The sequence below is a fragment of the Oncorhynchus mykiss genome, chromosome 15, assembly GCF_013265735.2.
Source record: "Oncorhynchus mykiss isolate Arlee chromosome 15, USDA_OmykA_1.1, whole genome shotgun sequence".
NCBI lineage: Eukaryota > Metazoa > Chordata > Actinopteri > Salmoniformes > Salmonidae > Oncorhynchus > Oncorhynchus mykiss.
The window spans coordinates 45,849,628-45,876,309 of record NC_048579.1 but is presented as its reverse complement, the minus strand read 5'-3'; the positions used below and the strand labels follow the sequence as shown (position 1 = coordinate 45,876,309).

The 26,682-nt window shown below is 39.5% G+C and overlaps 1 protein-coding gene across 1 annotated transcript in view; it reads left to right on the top strand.

Annotated features, from left to right (window-relative positions):
- LOC110490153 (protein phosphatase 1H) overlaps positions 1 to 26,682 on the top strand; it is a 49,269-nt gene that overhangs the window by 13,080 nt on the left and 9,507 nt on the right. Inside the window, exons 2-6 of the mRNA XM_021563362.2 lie at positions 9,279 to 9,447; positions 12,891 to 13,247; positions 16,750 to 16,862; positions 20,638 to 20,722; positions 21,005 to 21,123. Of these exons, the coding sequence (XP_021419037.2) occupies positions 9,279 to 9,447; positions 12,891 to 13,247; positions 16,750 to 16,862; positions 20,638 to 20,722; positions 21,005 to 21,123 (843 nt within the window). The remainder of the gene's footprint in view (positions 1 to 9,278; positions 9,448 to 12,890; positions 13,248 to 16,749; positions 16,863 to 20,637; positions 20,723 to 21,004; positions 21,124 to 26,682) is intronic.

The following is a 26,682-nucleotide window of genomic DNA, read 5'->3' as shown; positions in this document are numbered from 1 at the left end:
CTCTGTGTTCTTGGTATACTCGAGAAGGATATAGTTTGTTACCCTCACCCCCGCCCAATTGGCTAACTTTTTCATCATCGGGAGCGGAGGGCAGTGCATCTTGGCTCTTTTTGGGGTTTCCTCCTATTTTCACCCTCAACTCTCTTTTTTGCTTCTGAAAGCCAAACTCCGGCTGTGTATAACCCCTGTTTATTCTGCTTCTTCACATTGTTTCCACATTCCTTATGTATCTGCTTTATAAGCAACTCTAATTTTCAACATTCAGACTCCCATCAAATTCATACCGCTTACTCCATTTTGGACAGAATTCTATGTTTCTCTTATCTTTCTGCTCCATCCACCGTTGGTCCCCTGTTAACACCGGGACCTCCTTTGAGGATTTACTTCCCATGTTTGATAAATCCTTGCCTTTACTAGTAGCTATGGTATTTAATCACTTATCTATGCCTTTCTATTTTTTACCTTCTATATGTGTGTGTATTACTATGATCTATAAATGTGCTATATACCGTTACCTAGTTACAATCTATGTGTATGTATTTCTATGATTCTCTTCCCTGGAAACTTATCCATAGCGTTGCTATCGACCGGACATTAGATCTCACTTCCACATCTATCAGTTATTACCCAGGGGACACACATCCCTGGTTAAACTCCGGTTGTATTTATCCAATCTCACTTCGCTATTTTGAGTTTCCCTCCCACTCCTTTGGATATTATTTTTTTCAGTATTGAATAGGTTCAGTTATTCCGTTCGCCTAGGATTACCCTGCCTTCTCAACAAGCCTAATTTATCCTCATTTAGGTATGTCTTTTGAATTAATGGTTATCCTATTTGTACAAAACAACCGTCCTATCTAACAAAACTTACTATATCCCACCCTTAATAACCCTTCGGCTTGCAAAACCAGGATCTATTAAGTTCTATTTTAGTTACGGTAGTGCACCTTTACCACAGGTAATTTCAGACCTGTCACACACAATCCTTGTATATTGGTCATACAAGTAACCCAACACATCTGTTTGGAATAGCGAAGCTACTATTATTGATCAATTCTAAACCTTTTTAGAACAACAAATCAAAGATAACTTTCATCATTCCTCCCAAATTCGAGAATAAAGACTATTTACCGTCGTCCTGTAGACTGGGAAAAGCAATGCCGGTTCGATTCCGTCACCTTCTCTGTCGCCCTTAGATCTAATACCGGCCTGTTCTTTTAAACCTGAATTCAGAGGCCAGGTCTTTAAATAACGAGTCCAGACCCGTCTGTGCACGGCTTTCGGCTCTCCCTTCGGACGACAGAGGCAAGTTTGTGGAATCTGCTCGTAGGACCAATTGTTACTGTAATTTAGTTATTCCAATATGTTTTCATTAATTGAATTCCCTTAATCTATTTTATGAGAATTTGTAAGATTTTTGTTTGCATAAAATAGACCGAGACCAGTCTTATCAATAATAGATAATAGAATTTATTATCGGAGCGCGCTGCACGTTACCACGAGCAACAGTTTATATACAATAACATGACGTCATTTCATTGCTAGAATGAATCCCCTCCTCCCGACCTAGAATTAAGTGAGTTTAAAAGTTAATTCCAATTCACTAACACACACACAGAGGACACACAACATAACTGAATTAACTCTTGACCCCTCACCATTATTGATCACCACTTAGCTGACAGTTCTAATTAACAGAAAACCTAGGAATGCACTCACTGCCTTATCTAAAACACCCCAGAGCTAAGTTTCGTCGGTTCAACCATATTTTAACTACCTTATCTGCTTACTTAATCCACAACCCATTCCTCTCTGCCTAGTTGGAATGGTGTTCATTAACTTTAATTACTCCTTGTTTGTGTCGCACAATCCCTTCTTATGAGCTCATATTGTTAATCAGATATAATAAAACAGAGTATAAGTTTACTTAGCTACAGATCCATTTAAAATTAGAATATTGTTTAGTCATTTATTCATAATATTCCTAACATCAACGTCTTGACTATATTTCCTATTGGTTTTGCAACTAATTTCATGTATGTTTTCATGGACAACAAGGACATTTCTAAGTGACCCCAAACTTTTGAAAGGTATTGTATATGGAACATGCATCTGTTTATGTATTGTACATGTGTACCTCACTCAGCTTTCAACTCAGGTTGCATGGCCTTAACTTATGTATGGAATACTATGTGATAGCACCTATGTGTGTAACCGTATATAAAGTATGCTAATGTTTGGTGTGAATTGTGATAGACAAATCAGAATTAGTTAGATAACATTGATAAATAAGATGTTTTATTTACATAATAATGCTTATGTGAGATATTTGTCATTAGGATGTCTTCTTTTTGGATGATACTGTTGGCAGTTTGCAGTTATCCCTTCTCTGCTAGGGCTCAGTTACTTGGGGCCCAGAGAGGGGAGAGGTCAGGTTAGTCTTATCTGTGGATGTGTCTGTAACTATTCTTAAATCATGTGAAGGGATGGCGTGATTAAAGGGGAACCAGTTAGTTGTCTCCACAATGTCTGTGTGCCAGTCACTCCTCTCCGTGAGCTTGTCCAGGAGGGATTGTATTTGAGATGGGGGTATCTAGAATTGACAATTGATATATGCCATTGGACGAGGTAATGTTTTGGTACTATGGTGTACCAAGAACGAGAACTAGAACCTCGTTTTAGGAGAGCAAACTGAACGATAATTTATAGCTAATGCTGTCTGGCTATGGGATACTCCTCTCTCAAGTAAAGTCTTCCTTTGTAATGTTCTTAAGATCTGTTATTCGTCATGTGAGTTGAGATGGGTGTGTCTTGGCTATAAATTATACTAAGAACTGTTTTGTAAGCACTCTCAGAGAATTCATTTATAGACACTGAATTGATCTGAGAGTCACAGGGCTATGGTGAAGCTCATATAATGAAATATGGACTTTATGATATAACTCTGACTTGTGTGTGGTTTGCTCTCTCATGATTTGGTAATACAGGACATTTCCACGACAGAAGGCATTTGGGAAGTGGTGTAAAGTACTACTTAATTATTATTTTTTTTGGGGGGGGGATATCGGTAAATTACTTTACTATTTATACTTTTGGCAACTTTTACTACATTCTGAAAGAAAATAATGTACTTTTTACTCCATACATTTTCCCTTACACCCAAAAGTACTCGTATACATTTTGACAAGAAAATTGTCAAATTCACACACTTATCAAGAGAACATCCCTGGTCATCCCTACTGCATCTGATCTGGCAGACTCACTAAACACAAATGCTTTGTTTGTAAATTATGTCTGAGTGTTGGAGTGTGCCCCTGGCTATCCATCAATAAAAATAACTAAAAACTCTACCGTCTGGTTTTATATAAGGAATTTGAAATGATTTATACTTTTACTCAAGTACGACAATTTAGTACTTTTTCCACGACTGGATGTGGCTGGGGGTTATAGTGTTTCTTTCACATGATCCATAAATTTAGACAAGTGTGTCTGGGTAAGTGTCATCTAATATTTAGAAAATATTTTTATCCGGACATTTTCTGTTTGCCTGGAATTTTTCCTTATTGTAGACTACAACCACTTTTAGTCTTAATCTTTCCTACACTACTCACTGTTTAGCACATGACCTCACATGTGAATCCTTAAAGAGATGGGTGGAGCTGGCTTAAGAGGGTGTGAACTATGCTGAATGGGTGTTGACAAAGGTGAGCTCTCCCATAGGTACCAAAACATTAAAATGCCCTTTTCTCAAAAGTGAGTTTATAAGTTTATCAACTTTCAAAGCAGAATTACTTTCCCATTGTTCCTCAAAAATGCAGTGTATGATATAGCATTTTGTAGCTCGGAGTCTCTACTTTTATCCAATGCAACAACAAACAAAAAACATTTCAAATGTTGCTACATAAGACTAATTTGAGCCGGTCAGTCACATATGCCCTTTTTAGTTATCCTACATTTTTGACTTAATGTACAGAGAGAACACTGTAAGATTGGCCCATGTTCTGAATTCTGTCCCTGTACATTTCAAAAGTGCTGAACAAATAGTTATATTGACTCCGTCTGTCCTAGCTCGTTCATTAATGTCTTAATCAAAATTACGGATTGCCTCTTATTCGCTTGTTTCCCCCTTATGCCGTAGTTTGTACATCTCAATTGTCAGTAGAAACCATTGGCATTCCGCTACTCCTCTGTAACATATTTTGAGGCGTGCTTTGTATGAGGCTATATTTGTTGTACCCATTAGTGTGACTGCTGTACCCCACAGAATACAGTGCAATACCATATTTTTTTTAATCTAAAATCTTTGATCTGTAAATCTACAGTAACTTCCTGGCTACTGTGCTGCCAGTAATTTACTGTAATTCAGCACTACCCCACAGACTACAGTACCATGCTGTATTTTTGGTATCTGAAAACCTTTTTCTCTAAATCTACTGTGATTTACTGGCTACTGTGCTACCAGTAATTTGCTGTAACTCAATAGCACCACACAGAATATAGTAAGTACCAAACGGTATTTTTTGGAGTGCCAAAAACATTTTGAACATTAGTGGGTGGATGATATTGTTGTTTCTGTCTCATTAATATGTTTTGAGGCGTGCCTTGTGAGGGGCTATATTTGTTGTGCTGTTAGTGAGAGTGTTGTACCAATTTAACGGAAATGTGGTAGTAGTTCTCCAACAATGTAATGTGTATAAGGAACATATCAGAGTGGCGGCAAGACTCAAACCGTAAATGGTTGAGTGTTTAGTCCCTGACACTTTAGAAGCCTTTGTTAAGACCTTTACAAGTGCAAGTGATATAAAGCACCACATATTATTGGTATGCTGTAATATATGATTACATATTCACTGTTAGCAATTGCTGTAATTTTATTACATTACTATTTAACAAAGTACTGTATTATTTACTGCAGCATTCTGTAAATTACCGTGCACAGTGGACACATTTTGTGGGAGGGTAAAGAGTTGCTGGCTCATTAACCAATTTCGAGGCATGCCTTGTAAGTGGCGCTATTTGTTGCAACCATTAGTAAGAATCATGTACCAATTTTAATTATATATAGTAGCAGTGCCCTAACACTTTTGTATGGTTATAGGGGACAGATTGAAATGTCAGCAAGGTTTAAACCTTTAGGTTGAGTGGTTTGCGCTGTAATCACTGCCAGTTTGGGAGCCTTTGTTTAGGCCTCTATAACTGCAAGTGATAGTAAAACCAAATATTCTGTAATATACAAATGCCTAATAGCCGACCTGCTTGCACCAATCCCATGCAATTACAGTCAACTACTGTTAAACACTAATATTAAGTTTACAGTAGCATTTAATTTCTACAAGTATAGTAGGATAATTTTACACTATTGTGATGTCCTTTTAATCAACCTTAGTTTAATGCACTGATTGTATATTGATTTGGACAAGAGCGTCTGCTAAATTATGTAATGGTAGGAGGGCTGATAATCGGCAGTAATGAGTAATCTGACAATTTGACTGTCTGATCTGGAAGAAACTGTGGGGTTCATCCAGACTACTCCATACCATTGTTTTTCTCCTTGTGACCTTCTGGCTGTTTTCTCAATCATAACCTCACACAATCCTTGGAGAACAGCCACAAGAGTAATCACATTGTGGCCTAGCATCCCTGAGACTCATTGAGCTATCAGTGAAGAGGAGAGAAGTGTTTGACTGACAGAGGTGACACTATCTCTCTCGCTCTGTCTGACCCTTGGGTGATTTTCACACACACAAAGACACACACACACACACACTCACACACACACACACACACACACACACTCACACACAAGGTTTCAGAAACAAGGTTTCTGCTCTGAGCAGTAGATATTGAGTATGGGTGATGCTGCTACATTTGCAGAGCAGACACCCACAGACTGGTGCTACAGTGAGGTTCAAAAGTATTTGAACAGTGACAGTTTTTTGTTGTTGTTTTGGCTTTCTACCCCAGCACTTTGTTTTTGAAATTATACAATGACTATAACTATAAGTGCAGACTGTCGGCTTTAATTTGAGGTATTTCCATCCATATTCCCCCATTTTAGGGAACCAAAAGTATTTGGTCAAATTCACACACATATATATATATATATATATATATATATATATATATATATATATATATATATATATATATATATATATATATATATATATATATATATATATATATATATATATATATATATATAAACACAGAATATCACAAAAGTGAGTACACCCCTTCACATTTTTGTAAATATTTGAGTATATCTTTTCATGTGACACTGAAGAAATTACACTTTGCTACAATGTAAAGTAGTGAGTGTACAGCTTGTATAACAGTGTAAATTTGCTGTCCCCTCAAAATAACTCAACACACAGCGTTATGCTGTGTCAGTTGATGATTAAGCTCCCGGATCCGGGATTGGTTGTTACAAGAGTTAATTCATGTCTAAACCGCTGGCAACAAAAGTGAGTACACCCCTAACTGTTCGAAGAAGTATGGGTCATCCTGATTTTGACCCTATAGATTAATGAGCCAAATCTCTTTTTCATCGACTTTCATATTCAAAAAGATCATTCCTAACTATTTGCACATTCAGATCAAAATTTATGTTAATTAATATCACACCTTTTGAGTTCCTTTGTCCATGACATAAAATTATTTCACCACCCCATTCCTTTTTCCACACAACTTCATCTAAGGATGTGATATAGTTTCCTGTAAACAGTATATGTTATATTCCTTTTCTTTTAGCCACGTAAAGACTGATCTTCTTTTTTATAATCTGCTAAACCGTTACAATTATAAGTAGCTATACTTATTTCACCCCTTACCATAAATAGATACTAGTCTCAGTCTAAATTGACCATAATTAGTGCTTGTAAAGTTACTGCCATCAGAGGTATTATGTCAACTAGAGCTTTAAAATGTCTGATATTTAGAATTCAAGAAATAGGTTCTAGCAATATATGTTTTATTCTCTTGCCTGTTTGCCTGTGAGCCAATGCCACAGATGTTAGAAAAGTGAGACAAAATATTGTGTGTAGTAAATCTGAGTAAGTTGAAGTGAATGATATTGGATGTGATTTAGTGAGAGTGTGTACGATGTCTGTATAAGAGTAAGACTATAATGCGTGCTGTCCAAATAAATAATAACCCCGCCAATTTGCATGGTTGAGTGTCTATGTGTGTAACATGTAGTGCGTATAGCCTTAATATTCATGATGATAATTGTAATCAATATTGTATCACCATCATAGTTGAAATTAAATGTGCTTAAGGTAAAAGGATGAAAACTCATGAAAAAACTCTTAGATGGTATCTCCTTATAGGGGAAATATGAGTCAGAGCTGTGCGTTTGCGCCCTCATGTTTATCATTTGTTGCCTGTACGGCTGTAACTTCTTCTGGATGCTTTTACAAGACCAGTGAATTTTTTTTCCTGCTACACTCCTAGAAACGAAGGTTTAGATTTGTTCTTAAAGGGGTACAAACACTAGTCACTGTAGTGGTACCATGTAAGATACACCTTTGTACCTTTTAGTTATAGGTACATAATACTTCAGATTTGACCTTTCTTACATATAGGCCACAGGTACAGAAGAATGCCTTTATAATAGGTACATTTAGCCTTTGTAGGGTACCACCACAGTGAAAGAGCCATTTATTTATTGTAAATGGCAAAAATGTACCTGTGACCACTCTACCATAGCCCACTTAAACTGGTACAACACTTCCACTAACGGTTGGCTAAAAATAACTGACTGAAAGCCACGCCTCCAAAATAATTTCCCAGTGTGCCTTGCCTTTTTAAGTGAATTGTTAATTACCACTCATGACTGTTTTTTGTGAAGGTTCTTAATTCGTTCATTTTCAGTCCTGTGGCCTTCACCAAGTGAGTTCCTAGGCAAACATCATTCAGATGTAACTCTTTATGACAAATTACATAGCGCATAAGGCCTTATTTTGAGGCCTAGATTTACCCTAATTCAGTGGCCTGAAACTCATGGTTTACAGGTCATATCAGGCTTGTAAGTAGTTACCCTACCTGCAAGTCACATTATACTGCTAACAAAGTTATGTGTAATTCCTATTGGACTCCAGCCAGAGTTAGGCTATCCAACAGTTGGAATTTGTATGTCTGCCAGCGTTAGAAATATACAGGATATTACCTAAGCCATTTAAACTGGAACTATTTCAGTAACTGGTGCAAAATATCCAACTAACTGATTGGATTAGTTTAGAAAAATATATGTTATTTATCTTTGTGTAGCATAAGATTAATCAATCAATCAATCAATGTATATGCAAAAGCACAGATATTCAACAACAACAAAAATCGACTTTATATAGAGCATGCTGGGAAATACATATTTGCCATTTAAGATACCGCCACAGTGACAAAGCCGTTAGTTCCTTTTAAGTGGAATAAAGTCCTCACTGTACTTTATGGTGGGTATTGAGGGTTCACAAAATATGTTTGTACCCTGGGAAACAGAAATGTACCTTCACCTTGGAGTGTGATTGTTCCATTTTTGTATTAAAAATATTGGTCACAGAAATGAACCATTTATACTAGATTATCCATACAAGTACCCAAAAAGGTACCAAACAGAACCATGTGAGATCATTGTGTGCCTCTGAAGATACATTATGTGTATTTTGATCTTTTTGTACCTCAGGGCCCAGTCTTTAAAATGTTATCTAATCAAATGTTGGCACTTGGATAGGATTAAATGCATAGAAATACAATGAATAGAATGGGCGTATCATTGACTATAATTGGGACTCCCATTCTATTAATTCTATTTATATGCACTTAATCCTATCCGATTCCTGAAATCCAAATCAGAAAACTTAATTCTTTGGAAAACTGGGCCCAGGGAACTATTTGTAGTTGAGTTGAGTTGAGTTGAAGCGTTTTTTGATAATTGATGTTAAAGGTTTAAAAATGGCATGTTTATTAAAACCCTTTTTTTCAATAAATTATTCAATTGTTTGAAAACACTGTATGTAAGCTTTTTAAATTATAGCAAAGTCAATCTGTCTAATGGTAGGGTGGGGTATGCAAAAGGGTTCAACTTTGAGCACCTCTATATCCTTAATGTTTTTGGCATTCAGTTAAAAAATGTAACTTTCTGACCATTTCTTTGCATGTTCAAATCAAATGGGGTGCGGTCAAAAAGTGATTAAAATCAAATAGAATGAACCCTTACCCTTATTTCTAAGAGTGTAAGTAGCTAATCCTGTGTGTTTGGTATGTGCTCCCCTCTCCTCCAGGGTGATCAACGCAGGTAAGAGTTCCCTGAATGAGGACCAGGCGTGTTGTGAGGTGGTGGTGGTGAGAAAGAGACCAGGAGACTCCACCACCCCCATTAAGACCCCCACCGCCAAGAGAAGATCCTCGCTGCCCAACGGAGAAGGCCTGGGGTTGAAGGAGAACAGCGCTGTGAGAGACAGAGGCAAACACACACAGGCACACACACACATGGGTGCCCATACATGTACAGTGCATTCGGAAAGTAGTCAGACCCCAATTACTTTTTCCACATTTTGTTACGTAACAGCCGTATTCTAAAATTGAATAAATAAAAAAATGCCCCCATTAATCAACACACAATACCCCATAATGAAAAAACCAAAACAGGTTTTTAAAAATTTTGCAAATGTATATATATTTTTTAAACAGATACCTTATTTGCATAAGTATTTAGGGCCTTTGCCATGAGACTCAAACCTGAGCTCTGGCACCTACTGTTTCCATTGATCATCCTTACGATGTTTCTACAACTTGATTGGAGTCCACCTGTGGTAAATTCAATTGATTGGACATGATTTGGAAAGGCACACACCTGTCTATATAAGGTCCCACAGTTGACAGTGCATGTCAAAGCAGTAACCAAGCCATGAGGTCAAAGGAATTGTCCGTAGAGCTCAGAGACAGGATTGTGTTGAGGAACAGATCTGGGGAAGGGTACCAAAACATTTCTGCAGGTCCAAAAGAAGGTCTCAAAGAACACAGTATCTTCCATCATTCTTAAATGGAAGAAGTTTGGAACGACCAAGACTCTTCGTAGAGCTGGCCGCCAGGCCAAACTGAGCAATCGGGGGAGAAGGGCCTTGGTCAGGGAGGTGATCAAGAACCCGATGGTCACTCTGACAGAGCTCCAGAGTTCCTCTGTGGAGATTGGAGAACCTTCCAGAAGGACAACAATCTCTGCAGCACTCCACCAATCAGGCCTTTATGGTAGAGTGGTCAGACAGAAGCAACTCATCAGTAAAAGGCACATGACAGCCTGCTTGGAGTTTGCCAAAAGGCACCTAAATACTCTCATCACCATGAGAAACAAGATTCTCTGGTCTGATGAAACCAAGATTGAACTCTTTGGCCTGAATGCCAAGCGCCACGTCTTCACCAACCCTACTGTGAAGAATGGTGGCTGCAGCATTATGCTTAAGGGATGTTTTTCAGCGACAAGGACTCTGTGACTAGTCAGAATCGAGGGAAAGATGAGCATAGTACAGCGAGATCCTTGATGAAAACTTGCTCCAGAGTGCTCAGAACCTAAGACTGGGGCAAAGGTTCACCTTCCAACAGCCAAAGACCCTAAGAACAAAGCCAAGTCAATGCAGGAGTGGCTTCGGGACAAGTCTCTTAATGTCCTTGAGTGGCCCAGCCAGAGCCCGGACTTGAACCACGATCAAACGTCTTTGGAAAGACCTGAAAATAGCTGTGCTGTGACGCTCCCCATCCAAGCTGACAGAGCTTGAGAGGATTTGCAGATAATCATTTGAGAAACTCCTCAAATACAGGTGTGCCAAGTTTGTAGCGTCATATCCAAGAAGACTCGAGATTGTTGAAGCACCTTTGGCAGCGATTACAAAGTACTGAAGTACTGCGTAAAGGGTCTGAATACTTATGTAAATGTGACATTTCTAAAAAACATTTTTTTGCTTTGTCATTATGGGGCATTGTGTGTAGAATAAGGGGGGGAAACAATTTAGTCAATTTTAAAATAAGGCTGTAACGTAACAAAATATTGAAAAAGTCAAGTGGTCTGAATACTTTCCGAATGCAGTGTACAAACACACACACACACTCTGTTACGTCCGTTGTTAGAAGGAGACCAAGGTGCAGCGTGGTAGGCACACATTCTCTCTTTATTTGAAAACGTAACACCGGGAAAAAACAATGAACACAAACCGAACGTAAAACTAGTTGTGCATAAAGCAACAAACAAAGACATGATCCCACAAAACTCAAAAGGAAACTGACAACTAATATCTTGGGAAACAAACACACCAACATAGAAACAGAAAACCTAGAATGCCCACCCTAATCACACCCTGACCTAACCAAATAGAGAAATAAAAAGGCTCTCTAAGGTCAGGGCATGACACTCTCTCTCTCTTCCACACATTCTCTCTATCTATGCGTAAGCACATAGACACAGTTGTCTCTTTCCCTTAATCCATGATACTGTTGAGATTTAACCAATAGGCCATGCACATCCACTGGCCTTTCTTTTTCTCAGAATCCTATACCTTGTCTAGAGACGATGTCAGTGGTCTCTGGTCTACTGCTTCCTGTGTTGCCTATTGCCCTGAGCAGGCCGGGGGTGACTGTCACTCATCCAGTGCCAGCAGGCACATCACAGCGCTGCTCAGTGATTGGTTTGACCTCTGTAGCGTACACATGTGGTTGGTCAGAGTGAGTCATGATGCGTTACTCCAGTATTGCTGTCTTATAGAGCGAGTTCGTTACATGACTCCTACAAAATTACAAAACAAACCGAAATGTCTTAACACCAACATTTCAGCTTTGTTTTTCATTGCTCTTATCCACTCATGCAATACATTCCCTTCATCTTTTCTGCCATAGTTTCAATGCTTTTGTATTTGAAGCAGCAGGGTACACATGTAACCTCCAGTTGTTTGATGCCATAATTGTCTCCACTCTGATATAATTGCCTCACCTTTTTTTCGCAGCTGTTGAATGGGGCTTGTTGCAAACCCACAGTGTGCACACACACACACACACACACAGAGAGCGAGAGAGCGAGAGAGCAGAACTCAATAACCCTTATGTACTGAATGTTCAACAGGGGTAATTTGTCATTCAAGCAACTCTTTCTCTCCCATTTGATTACTTAGTTCTCTGAGAAGCTGTGCTGATATATCTAATAATAGCAGGCAAGTCCATTGAAACACTAGTGTGGGTGAATGAGTGGGGATGGTTTATTATGTAGAGTTTAATGTGTATACACTTATCCTCTGATCCCCTTCTAGGGCCAAACAGACAGGTTTGGCTCTTGGCCAGAAACACATGGGCCTGGTACTACATTGACTGGCACGATAGATTTTGTACATACTGTATTAAAGCAACAGTTGGCCAGTTATAACTACGGTAGTTTGATTACCCATTTAGAAATCCTCCCAAATGAAGGATGAACTGTGATTAAACACCATGAAAATAATCAGTTTAAATTAGATTAAGCATATTAATCTGATATGCTCCCGCCGGCCACCTCCAGGAAAATATTTGATGAAATTAAACACGCAATAGCCTCCTGAGTGGCGCAGTGGTCTAAGACACTGTCTAAAGCACTGCATCGCATCACTACATACACCCTGGTTTGAATCCAGGCTGTATCATAACCGGCCGTGATTGGGAGTCCCATAGGGTGGCCGCACAATTGGCCCAGCGTCGTCCAGGTTTGGCCAGTGTAGGCCATCACTGTAATTGACTTGCCTAGTTAAATAAAGGTTACATTTTTTATTTCTTTTTCTGATAGCAAATCAATGCTATTGAAAAACAGACTACAAAGTATCCATTCTATTCTATTTCTAAGCAAACATATTTATATTGTCCCCCACCCACACACACTACAGGACTCAGAGAGTCTGGTATTCTACTACTGGGCATTGTTTGACGGCCACGCCGGCTCCGGGGCTGCAGTAGCAGCCTCCAAGCTCCTCCAACACCACATCGTCGAGCATCTCCAGTCTGTTCTCGAGGTCCTAAGGAACCATGCCGTTTTACCGCCCACCATCTTCGGTGAGGAGTCTAACCACCACATGACCCCCGGGATCCACCGGGCCACCCTGACTCGGGCCGCGTCACTCCGTGGAGCCGCTGGCGCCCCCAGCTCCCCTTGCACCCCTCCACCACAGAGGTTCTTCACAGAGAAGAAGATCCAGCACGATAGCCTGGTGATGGGAGCCATGGAGAACGCCTTCAAGGAAATGGTGAGTATCTGCCATGGCTGTTGTTGTTGCGTTGTGTGCATCTCAGTGAGACGCTATTGTTTGAGGGAGAATATCAGAGTTGTGGAGATGTTGCCTCTGTCCTGGTTAGATACCTTGTAGGTATTTTTCCTCACAGACCTCTCCCTTCCACCTCAGCCCCGACCCGTCATCCCACCACCACCTTCACCCATTTCTTTACCTAACGTTTAATTGATTACGTGATTTAATTAAACCTTGCAACAATTAAACCATTAATAACCTGGGGCACCACGGAAGCATTCATTTATATAGAGCTGTTATCTCCTGATTCCACTCTCTTAAAGTTCTGAAGATCTTTTGTATCAATAGCAGTCAATTATTAATCGTCACCTCGATCGGTCTCATTCTGATTGTCGTAAGTACTTGGTTATCTGCATGAACCCTAGTTGAATCAGAAATACACACAGAATCACACAGAATTACACCGCCTGAAACGTGGCCAATAGAAGTATGTTTATTTTCACATTTACATTTTGTTCATTTAGCAGACACTCTTATCCAGAGTACATTCAACTAAGGTAGATAAACAACAACATATCACAGTCCTAGCAAGTAAGACGTTTCTGTAACCGTTACGGATTAAACAAACAACTAGAGCTGAACAGTTTTTTCTAGTATACATCGTTTTTCCTATACTGACCACTTTTGTGTAATTCCTTGTTCTGCTGAGTTTCTGATTATCGCCACGGTGTGCTTTCTGTGTGTTTTTATACAATTTATTTTACGCACCAGTGCATAGTCTGTCTTTTACGCACGCAACTCTGATAGAGTATCTTTTACCCATGTCCTTTGTATACATTCCTGTGTGCTATTTTTCGTGTTGCCTTCATTTTTAATGTTTTTCATGACATGATAATGTTGTAGATTTGTTTTGTATATAGTTATTTACCTGTCATGTGACATTTACCTGTCCCCACCCCTATTTCTAGACACACGTCAGCTCCTGTCCACAACGCTGCCTAATTTTTTTATTAAATAGATTTTAAAATACAAGTATTTTGTAGTTTATTTTGAGACTATGATCTTAATGGTATTTTGTCATTGTATTTTGTAATTTTTACCCAGCCCTGATTACAGTCAGTTACCAACAGCTGTTTTTTAGGCAGCTTCCTCATAGTAAAGCTAGGCTTTACTCATAGTATTTTTTATATTCAGACTCAACGCTCCTCATCGCTCAGAAATGGTATACTGTATATGGCCTCTAGATGGCAATATAAGTTAATATAGGATGCTCTCAAGTCTCCCACCCTGAGCTTCTTCCCATGTAAATTTAATCTGCCTTACTCAAGCTTATCCCATCTCATGTTCCCCTAACATTTAGTAAGGCTAAGGCCAGTGAAACTGCCTGCATTTTGAAGAGCCTGAGGCTCAATCACCCAGGAGCAAGATACTGTAACCTTTAAAGAGCATTACCTGCTGCAGGGCTCAGTTAAACTATCCATCAGGGCAGAAAGGATGTATAGTACAGTAGTATGGGAGATGAATATATGAACATATCCTTTCTCTAGACTGAGTACACTGGTAGGCTTACTCCGGCTGACCTTACTGTATGCGTTGGCTGTTTAAAAAAAAAACTCATACCGACTTAAACTGTCTTCCAACTAGAGGTCGACCAATTATGATTTTTCACCGCCGATACCGATTATTGGAGGGCCAAAAAAGCCGATACGGATTAATCGGCCAATTTTTTTCAAATGTATTTGTAATAATGACAATCACAACAATACAGAATTACCACTTATTTTAACTTAATATAATACATCAATAAAATCAATTTAGCCTCAAATAAATAATGAAACATGTTCAATTTGGTTTAAATAATGCAAAAACAAAGTGTTGGAGAAGAAAGTAAAAGTGCAATATGTGCTATGTAAGAAAGCTAACGTTTCAGTTCCTTGCTCAGAACATGAGAACATATGAAAGCTGGTGTTTCCTTTTAACATGAGTCTTCAATATTCCCAGGTAAGAAGTTTTAGGTTGTAGTTATTATAGGAATTATAGGACTATTTCTCTCTATACCATTTGTATTTCATTAACCTTTGACTAATGGATGTTCTTATAGGCACTTTAGTATTGCCAGTGTAACAATATAGCTTCCGTTCCTCCCTGGGCTCGAACCAGCAACACAATGACAACAGCCACCATCGAAGCAGCATTACCCATGCAGAGCAAGGGGAACAACTACTAGAAGGCTCAGAGCGAGTGACGTTTGAAACACTATTAGCACACGCTAACTAGCTAGCCATTTCACTTCGGTTACACCAGTCTCATCTCGGGAGTTGATAGGCTTGAAGTCATAAAGAGCGCAATGCTCGACACACAACGAAGAGCTGCTGGCAAAACGCACAAAAGTGCTGTTTGAATTCATGTTTACGCGCCTGCTTCTGCCTACCACCGCTCAGTCAGATACTTGTATGCTTGTATGCTCAGTCAGATTATATGCAACGCAGGACACGTTAGATAATATCTAGTAATATCATCAACCATGTGTACTAGTTAACTAGTGATTATGATTGATTGTTTTTTATAAGATAAGTTTAATGCTAGCTAGCAACTTACCTTGGCTTACTGCATTCACGTAAGAGGCAGTCTCCTTGTGGAGTGCAACGAGAGAGAGGCAGGTCGTTATTGCGTTGGACTAGTTAACTGTAAGGTTGCAAGATTGGATCCCCCGAGCTGACAAAGTGAAACTCTGTCGTTCTGCCCCTGAACGAGGCAGTTAACCCACTGTTCCTAGACCGTCATTGAAAATAAGAATGAGTTCTTAACTGACTTGCCTAGTTAAATAAAGGTATAAAAAATAATTAAAATAAAATAAAAATCTGCGTATCGGTGCCCAAAAATACCGATTTCCGATTGTTATGAAAACTTGAAATCGGCCCTGATTAATCGGCCATTCCGATTAATCGGTCGACCTCTACTTCCAACCCCCACAGAGTTTGAAAGGATCTATTTATTGTTGCATATCTTTACTTTGTCTCAGAATGTCCTGCATTTCCCAGCAAAAAATTTATGTACTCTTTGAACTCCGGTCTGGTGGGCGGGGAGAGCATTATCATGGCAGTGCCCTTAGCTGCCCCGTCTGTGCTGTTCAGAGTCATCAGATGGCCGATCAGCATCCAAGCAGAATGCGTAGGAGAGAAACCCCTACCTAGCTCCTCTCTCCCGCCCAGACACCTTCTGCACAGACGGCACACACAGCAAACACACACACCTTTCACAGTTCAGTGCATCTGCTTAGCCCCAGATCACTGTTTCTTGCCTTTTAGTTTATTATCTTCCTTAGAAACCTCTGAAGGAAGTCTTATTGCTTTAACTAGGTGTTAATTGCATGTTATATTTGTATTATGTCACCTATTAGTTTCAAAGATTTTTTGGGGGGTCAAATTAAAAGCCAACATGTTATTAACTGTATTCACATCTAATTTCAGGTTGACTAATGTGTGTGTGCGTGTGTTTTCAGGATGCCCAGATAGAGAGGGAGAAGCAGGTGTATAACATCACTGGAGGATGCACAGCACTGTGTGTTGTTTATCTGCTTGGAAAGCTATATGTGGGAAACGCAGGAGACAGCAGGTTAGTGTGTGTGTGTTGTATCTATCCTGATTTGATCCTGAACTGCTTTGTCCCAAAAATACGCAAAACTACTCTTAACATATTGGTGGTATGCTAGGCTAATCTAACATGTCAGTGTTTCCCCTATATTCATTTTTTTCATTTTGTTAATATTTCTTCCAAGAGGCTCTTTTTAAAGGGATAAGTGTGAGATTTTGGCAATTAAGGTCAATGTACTCGCCCCCATGGAAATCGAATTAGCACAATACAAAAATCCACATAAAAATCCCTCAGTTTAAACTGGAGATATTGGATTTTTTTCAGATTGGATGAGTCTCAATCCATGGATCTGTGACAGTGCTAGAGCAGTGTTTGTCAGACCATGAGACATCCCAAAAATCTGTCTTCTTACAAAATCGTCTGTTGTGTCCGAACGGTTTGGACTACGAACTATTATGACCCCTCTATGTAAAGGTGAGAATCTCACCCCCACAAGCGTCTTGGGTCCAAAACAGTTTGGGCTACACGCTAATGCCCACAGGCCTCACAAGACTCATCTGAAGGTCCTCACTACCTGTTAAAAAAATCTATGAAAGTATATATGGAGACAGTTTAGTGCCAAAATAAGCGGTTGGATACATGAAAAAAAATATATATATATATCTTATATACTCCAGATATAGGACAGACACTTCAGAACAAACGTCCTCTAGATTTTTTTTGGGGGGGGACTGTCTGTTGTTCCATGTATGGAATCTGTTATGCAATTGCATTTGTATGGGCTAATACAAAAAATTCAGCAACTAATTGTTGGTATCTTTTTTTTTATACTTCAAGCAGTCTTCAAAATCAAATAGCAAAAGGATCCTTGGTATGACCTTCCATGTAGCTTAGTAGAACCCCCTACCCCAGTTTAGATAGGCCTTAGACTTGAATGGGTTAGTACAATATTTTGTTTCTACTTACCCAGAGTCAGATTAATTCATGGATACCATTTTCATGTCTTTCTGCATGCATTTTGAAGGAAGTTAGCTGTTTCTGTAGACTTCCAGTCATTTTTCCAATGCTATGTAGCATTGGCTCGCAAAACTACCTTCAACTTCCTTCAAACTGCACACAGAGACATAAAAATGATATCCATGAGTTAATCTGACTCTTGGTAAGTAGAAACAAAGTATTGTGCTATCCCTTTAAAATATAGGAAAAAGTGAATGTAAGGGAAACACTGACATCTTAGACTAGCCTAGTGTACCGCCAGTATGTTATGAGTAGGTTTGTGTATTTTTGGGCCAAGGCAGTTCAGGATCAAGCTCTCGACTTAGTGCAAGATTTTGGCAATTATCTATGAATTTGGAAATTCATAGTGACAGGTTACAACATACTGTACCAGTCAAAAGTTTAGACACACCTACTCATTCTAGAGTTTTTATTTATTTTTACTATTTTCTTCATTGTAGAAAAATATTGAAGGCATCAAAACTTTGAAACAACACATATGGAATCATGTAGCAACCAAAAAAGTGTTAAACAAATCAAAATATATTTTATATTGGAGATTCTTCAAAGTAGCCACCCTTTGCCTTGATGAAAGCTTTGCACACTCTTGGCATTCTCTCAACCAGCTTCATCTGGAATGCTTTTCCAACAGTCTTGAAGGAGTTTCCACATATGCTGAGCACTTGTTCGCTGTTTTTCCTTCACTCTGCAGTCCAACTCATCTCAAACCATCTCAATTGGGTTGAGGTCGGGTGATTATGGAGACCAGGTCATCTGATGCGGCACTCCATCACTCTCCTTCTTGGTCAAATAGTCCTTACACAGCCTGGAGGTGTGTTGGGTCATTGTCCTGTTGAAAAACTAATTATAGTCCTACTAAGCGCAAACCAGATGAAATGGCGTATCACTGCAGAATGCTGTAGTAGCAGTGCTGTTTAAGTGTGCTTTGAATTCTAAATAAATCACAGATGGTGCTTTGCTGATGACACTATCACACCTCCTCCTCCATGCTTCACAGTGGGAACCGCACATGCGGAGATCATCCGTTCACCTTCTCTGGATCTCACAAAGAAACGTTGGTTGGAACCAAAAATCTCAAATTTGTACTCATCAGACCAAATTACAGATTTTCACCAGTCTAATGTCCATTGCTCGTGTTTCTTGGCCCAAGCAAATCTCTTATTATTATTGGTGTCCTTTAGTAATGGTTTCTTTGCAGCAATTCAAACATGAAGACCTGATTCACTCAGTCTCCTCTGGACAGTTGATCTTGAGATGTGTCTGTTACTTGAACTCTGTAAAGCATTTTATTTGGGCTGCAATCTGAGGTGCAGTTAACACTCCTTTCCTGTGGCGGTCTTCATGAGAGCCAGTTTCATCATAGTGCTTGATGGTTTTTGCACTTGAAGAAACTTTGAAAGATCTTGAAATTTTCCAGAATTGACTGACCTTCATGTCTTAAAGTAACTCTTTGCTTATTTGAGCTGTTCTTGCCATAATATGGACTTGGTCATTTACCAAATAGGGCTATCTTCTGTATACCACCCCTACCTTGTCACAACACAATTGATTGGCTCAAACGCATTAAGAAGGAAAGTAATTCCACAAATTAACTTTTAACATGCCACACCTGTTAATTGAAATGTATTCCAGGTGACTAGCTCATGAAGCTGGTGGAGATAATGACAAGACTTAGTGCAAAGCTGTCATCAAGGCAAAGGGTGGCTACTTTGAAGATTCTCAAATATAATATATATTTTGATTTTTTTTAACACTTTTTTGGTTACTACATGATTCCATATGTGTTATTTCATAGTTTTGATGTCTTCACTATTATTCTACAATTTAGAAAATAGTAAAAATAAAGGAAAACCCTTGAATGAGTAGGTGTGTCCAAACTTTTGACTAGTACTGTATATGTTTAGCAAACAGAGTGAACAGTGGCGCGAATGAGTGCCCTACAGTGCAGAGGCATTCATCCGTTTTATTTCAGGTGGTCCTACATAATTACATTTTCATGCATTTTGGCTACATTTGCCATCCCCTGCTGAAAGAATATCTGTGTGTACATTATTAATTGTACCCTTAAGTGCTGAAGGCACCATAATATATTGTGTTGTAAATGAAAGAGTATAATATATGTGTGGAGAAGCCTGGCAGTTACAGGATGTCTAAATACCTCGGGTCCACTGACACTGTACTGTACGCACCCAGGAGTGAACATAATATTATGCTCAGTGAAACCAGTCAAATCCAGGTATATACTGTACTATATACTGCCTACATGCACACTGTAAAGGGGTTACCACAAATTTGACAGCAATTTACAGGCAGCTCAGTGGCAAGGAAAATTAAGTATTTAATATTACAGTACACCTACTGTAATATAAATACGGTATCAAAGCAAGTACTGGGTAATGACACAGTACAATACCATAAAATTGACTTTATTATACTGTAAAAAAAAAAGTCAATGCTTCCTTAAGAGAAGAGGGGTTTGTATTTCTGTATTTTACTATGATTACAAGGGTTTGGTTCAAGCAGGTTGGCTGCTAGGGAAACTGACTTGCCTAGTTAAATAAACGTTAAATAAAATCATATAAAAAAATGAAAGGAAATGTGCACAATCCGTATTTTCTTTTGATGTTTATATTCTGGTAGAATGTACCCCAATTGGTGGATTTTCACCATTCTGCTTGTATTTTTTATTGTTATCTTTATTTTGTGTGTGTGTGTGTGTGTGTGTGTGTGTGTGTGTGTGTGTGTGTGTGTGTGCTCATGCGTTTGCGTGTATCCCCAGGGCGATCATTATAAGGGACGGGAAGGTCATACCCATGTCCACAGAGTTCACTCCAGAGTCAGAGAGACAACGGCTACAGTTCCTGGTGAGAAGAGAACCGTGGCTCACTTTTTTTCATGGACACCAGTCATTTACATTTATAATATATAGCTAGCTATGATTATAAGTCAGGATACCTTGGACTCTGCATGAAAGGTTACAGTGTGTGATTCTATACAATATCATGAGACTCCCTTGTTGATTTTTCTTTAGAGCTTCAAGGATATTTTAGAAATGTCTGACAGATTGCCTTGGCTGTCAGGGCATAGATGGCCCTGTCTGAACATAGCCTACCTAATGTAATTTAACCTTTTCTGTCTGTGTGCAGGGCTTCATGCAGCCTCACCTATTGGGAGGAGAGTTCACCCATCTGGAGTTCCCCAGGAGAGTACAGAGGAAGGAGGTGGGCAAGAGGATGCTCTACAGAGACTTCACAATGAATGGATGGTCAGTACACTTCATCTACCAGATTGAATCCTCCCAATTTGTTACAAAACACATGTAAACTCAACAATACAGCCTTCTAAAAGCAGTCTCTGTATGGGTATCTTTACATCATCTTTATCCACTGTACTGTATGTAGGCCTACCTATAGTTATTGTGCGCCTGTTCTCTCTACCCTATATAGCCATACTTATCACCCTCCTTTTTTCTCTCCCTCTCCATCTTTATTCATACCAAGTATCTATCACTATTGCTCCCCTTTTTCACTCCATCGTAATTCACCCTAAGTATCTCTCCCTCTATCCCCCCCTTTACTCCCCTGGTGTGTGTGTCAGGCACGGTGCTGTGTGCAGTACTAGCATGGTTGCTAGGCCCACCAGGCAGGATGGGCGGTGCTCTCTCTGTTTTGTGTCTCTGCAGTGTGTTAAAGGGATGGATGGTGTGTGCCTAGTGCGTGTACAGACACCCTTCCTCCTTGTTCTTTAGATGAACCGTGGAGGAAGGGGTAAGAGAGAAACAGGGGGAGAGACAGAGGGAGGTAAAGAGATGCATGGGTAGGGGAGAGGATGAGAGAGGCTGCATGTGGCTGGTGCTACAGTGTGGAGCTCCTTTATACAGTGGTGAAGCTCTGCTCTCCTGGGACACAGCATGCAGCTCAGTTTGGACCAGGATGGACAAGACAACTCACTGTGGGGAAGCAGGCCATGTCTCATAATGCGTCACACCAAATCCACTTCAGTATTCAACATGTGTCGGGGTCCCCAGGATGTCAGGAGATGCCTTCAATACCGGTCACTAGGGGCAACGTAAGCACCTATTACCATGGAGGAATGGCTTAAACCACGCTACGACTCCGAGGATCGCGGGTTCAATCCCGGTGCTAGGCACTCGTTTAAATGTTTTCTGTTTTAACCCTGTCCCTTACCTTATCCAGTTTGAATTCATGTTTAACGTAAAAGGGACATTTCACCCTGGCTCTGCATATAGTCATTACTATGTTAACAACATTAAGTTTTTGTCATAAACATAAACAATGATCCATACCACAAGCATTTCACTGGTAGTCAGGAAGTTTTGACTTCCTGTGTATTTGTCTGCTCATATGGAACCACAAAGTCCGACATTCATAGCGAATGCAGATACCGCTCCGCTAGGTAGATGGGGCGTGCCACAAACTTGGATTTAGATGGTGTTGTTACTTCGAAAGAACACACAGTAATCTCAGTACTTCTCTATACCAGATTTCTTGGGGAAACGTTTGATAACGTTTGTCATCATGCCAGTGTGGTGTTCTGTGCTAATTAAAAATGAGTTATCTTTCACCGTTCTACCTACCAGAGATTTACCCTGATGCTTCCAGTGGCTTGTGGCTATGAGGAATGATGTTTACGGTGACCAAAGATTATCAGAGGGATTTTTTTAGGCTGAATTGATGGGGAATTCATTTCGACGCCAACTTTTTTTCCTTCACAACAAAACAGAAGATTCTCAATTTATGGTAACCTACGATTAGCTAGCTTGCTAGCCTAGCTGGACTAAATTAGCTAGCTCGCTACAGTACTATATTGAACTCTGAAAGCCATCAGTTAAATCGCATAGCTATCTTTTGGATACATACAGTGGGGCAAAAAAGTATTTAGTCAGCCACCAATTGTGCAAGTTCTCCCACTTAAAAAGATGAGAGAGGCCTGTAATTTTCATCATAGGTACACTTCAACTATGACAGACGACAAAATGAGAAGAAAAAAAATCCAGAAAATCACATTGTAGGATTTTTTATGAATGTTTTGGGAAATTATGGTGGAAAATAAGTATTTGGTCAATAACAAAAGTTTCTCAATACTTTGTTATATACCCTTTGTTGGCAATGACAGAGGTAAAACGTTTTCTGTAAGTCTTCACAAGGTTTTCACACACTTCCTGGTATTTTGGCCCATTCCTCCATGCAGATCTCCTCTAGAGCAGTGATGTTTTGGGGCTGTTGCTGGGCAACACGGACTTTCAACTCCCTCCAAAGATTTTCTATGGGGTTGAGATCTGGAGACTGGCTAGGCCACTCCAGGACCTTGAAATGCTTCTTACGAAGCCACTCCTTCGTTGCCCGGGCGGTGTGTTTGGGATCATTGTCATGCTGAAAGACCCAGCCACGTTTCATCCTCAATGCCCTTGCTGATGGAAGGAGGTGTTCCCTTAAAATCTCACGATACATGGCCCCATTCATTCTTTCCTTTACACGGATCAGTCGTCCTGGTCCCTTTGCAGAAAAACAGCCCCAAAGCATGTTTCCACCCCCATGCTTCACAGTAGGTATGGTGTTCTTTGGATGCAACTCAGCATTCTTTGTCCTCCAAACACGACAAGTTGAGTTTTTACCAAAAAGTTATAATTTGGTTTCATCTGACCAAATGACATTCTCCCAATCTTCTTCTGGATCATCCAAATGCTCTCTAGCAAACTTCAGACGGGCCTGGACATGTACTGGCTTAAGCAGGGGGACACGTCTGGCACTGCAGGATTTGAGTCCCTGGCGGCGTAGTGTGTTTACTGAAGGTAGGCTTTGTTACTTTGGTCCCAGCTCTCTGCAGGTCATTCACTAGGTCCCCCCAACATCTCCCATGTACTTCCTGATAAACTCATTCACTGTATCGGTATATATTATTTTCTGAAGCTACTCTGAACTAATCCCAGTCCGCAATCTAGAAGCGTGGATTCCGATTGGTCAGACCAGCGTTGAATAGTCCTTACCATGGGTGCTTCCTGTTTGAGTTTCTGCCTATAGTAGGGGAGGAGCAAGATGGAATTGTGGTCCAATTTCCCGAATGGAGGGTGGGGGAGGGCCTTATATGCATTCTGGAAGGTAGTATAACAATGGTTGAGAGTTTTAGCAGTGTGAGTACAACAATCGATATGTTGATAGAATTTCGGGAGCCTTTTCCTCAAATTTGCATTGTTAAAATCCCCAGCTATAATACATGCAGCCTCAGGATATGTGGTTTCCAGTTTGCATAAAGTCCAGTGAAGTTCTTTGAAGGCCGCCGTGGTATCGGCTTGAGGGGAGATAGACCACTGTGGCTATTATTGACTAAAATTATCTCGGGAGATAGTAAAGTCGGCATTTGATTGTGAAGATATTCTAGGTCGGATGAACAGAAGGACTTGAGTTCCTGTATGTTATCACAGTTACACCATAAGTCATTAATCATACCTCTACCCTTCTGCTTCCCGGGGAGATGTTTGTTCCTGTCGGCGCGATGTACTGAGAATCCAACTGGCTTTACAGAGTCAGACAGTATGTCTCGAGAGAGCCATGTTTCCGTGAAGCAGAGTATGTTACAATCTCTGGTTTCTCTCTGAAAAGCAACACTCACCTTGAGCTTATCAACTTTATTATCCAGAGATTGGATATTAGGTGGGTGATGTGCACGCTTCCTAAATTGGACCAGAAGACCCGAGTATCTCTCCTCCGCCGGTGTTGTTTTGGGTCAGCCTCTGGAATAAGATAAATTGCTTTGGGGAGAGCATCAAATGATCTGCTGCAGGGAAGTCGTAATGCCAGCATTTGTTCTGGTGAGTTACAGCCGTTCTAATGTCCAATAGTTCTTCCCGGCTGTATGTAATGACACAAAACAATTCCTGAGCTAAGAACGTAAAAATAGTACATAAACAAACAAAATACTGCAGAGTTTCCTAAGAGCTAGTCGCGATGCTACCATCTCCTTCGGCGCCATCATTTAGCTCCATTCAACCCCCCTCCCATCTATATCTGAACACCATTCATGTTTGATTTCTATTTTCCATATATTTTTCAACCGCTCTGTGATGTTTCACAAAAGTTCTGAACCTTTCTATTCTCAGATTTTACATATTGTAAATAAAATAAAATGTTTTGCTAAGAGTATTATTATATTATTGATCGATTGACTATGACTTTTTAAATTACCCAGCAGTGCTATTTGCAGAGTTAGCTCCAGGTAAATGTTGCAATTCTTCAGCCATTCCTGAACCTGTGACGAAAAACAAGCTACATATGGACAGTACCAAAATAAATGATCTAATGACTCTGCCTCCTCGCAGCAAAATCTGCAGAGCTGGGAAGATTGTATCCTCCATATATATAACATTCTATTGGTTGCAAGAAGTTCTGAATCAGCTGTTGTTTTGCGTGTCAATTCATAAACCATGTGCCATGGAATCGGTACATTGAAAATCTCTTCCCAACTGTTTTGCAATTTATATGGCACAGCTGTCAATTTTTTGGTCCTTAAATGAAATTGGTATATATTTTTATTCATCACAATTTTCTTTAACCATTTATCTTCTTTAATGCAGGGCCGACAGACAAGTTCCTTACTTTTCCCCCTTCTACTTGCCTCCTCCATTTTTGTGGTAATGCTGCAATTAATTGGTTGTAATTTTGGGTAGAGCAGACATTTCCATATGTCTGTGTTACCTGCATGTGTGGCATAACTCCACCAGTCCTATTTATGATCAAATTTACAAAAATGATACCTTTTTAAAAAATTTGATTGAAAAATACTTTTTTTTTAAATCAATTAGCATATTTGAGTTTACCCACAATATTTGTTGTAATATTTGTTCTGTCTTTTCAGGTGGATTAAATTGAAATTGCAACCAACTTTCTAAGGCTTGTTTAAAAATAACGATATTTTGTAGATTTCGTTTTCTAATAACCGAAAGTGAGCAGTTGTAATCTGAACAAAAGGAAAGAGGCCATTCTTGAACATGGGGTGAGACATTCTTACTAATTTACTAGAGAACTATTTCAGATTTAAGTAGAACTTTTGTTTGATTGATGCCTTTAGTGAGATGCTTTAATATTTAATGATTTATGCCCTCCGAATTCATATTCGTTATATGAATAGGCCCTTTTCATTTTGTCTGGCTTGCCATTCCAAATAAAGTTGGATATTTTTTGTTCATATAATTTAAAAAGCAGGTCACTTAGGTGTAGGCAAAACCATCCGCAAATAGGTAAACTGTGATATGACTAAAGAGTTAATCAGGGTGATTTTTCCACAAATACAGTGCCTTGCGAAAGTATTCGGCCCCCTTGAACTTTGCGACCTTTTGCCACATTTCAGGCTTCAAACATAAAGATATAAAACTGTATTTTTTTGTGAAGAATCAACAACAAGTGGGACACAATCATGAAGTGGAACGACATTTATTGGATATTTCAAACTTTTTTAACAAATCAAAAACTGAAAAATTGGGCGTGCAAAATTATTCAGCCTCTTTACTTTCAGTGCAGCAAACTCTCTCCAGAAGTTCAGTGAGGATCTCTGAATGATCCAATGTTGACCTAAATGACTAATGATGATAAATACAATCCACCTGTGTGTAATCAAGTCTCCGTATAAATGCACCTGCACTGTGATAGTCTCAGAGGTCCGTTAAAAGCGCAGAGAGCATCATGAAGAACAAGGAACACACCAGGCAGGTCCGAGATACTGTTGTGAAGAAGTTTAAAGCCGGATTTGGATACAAAAAGATTTCCCAAGCTTTAAACATCCCAAGGAGCACTGTGCAAGCGATAATATT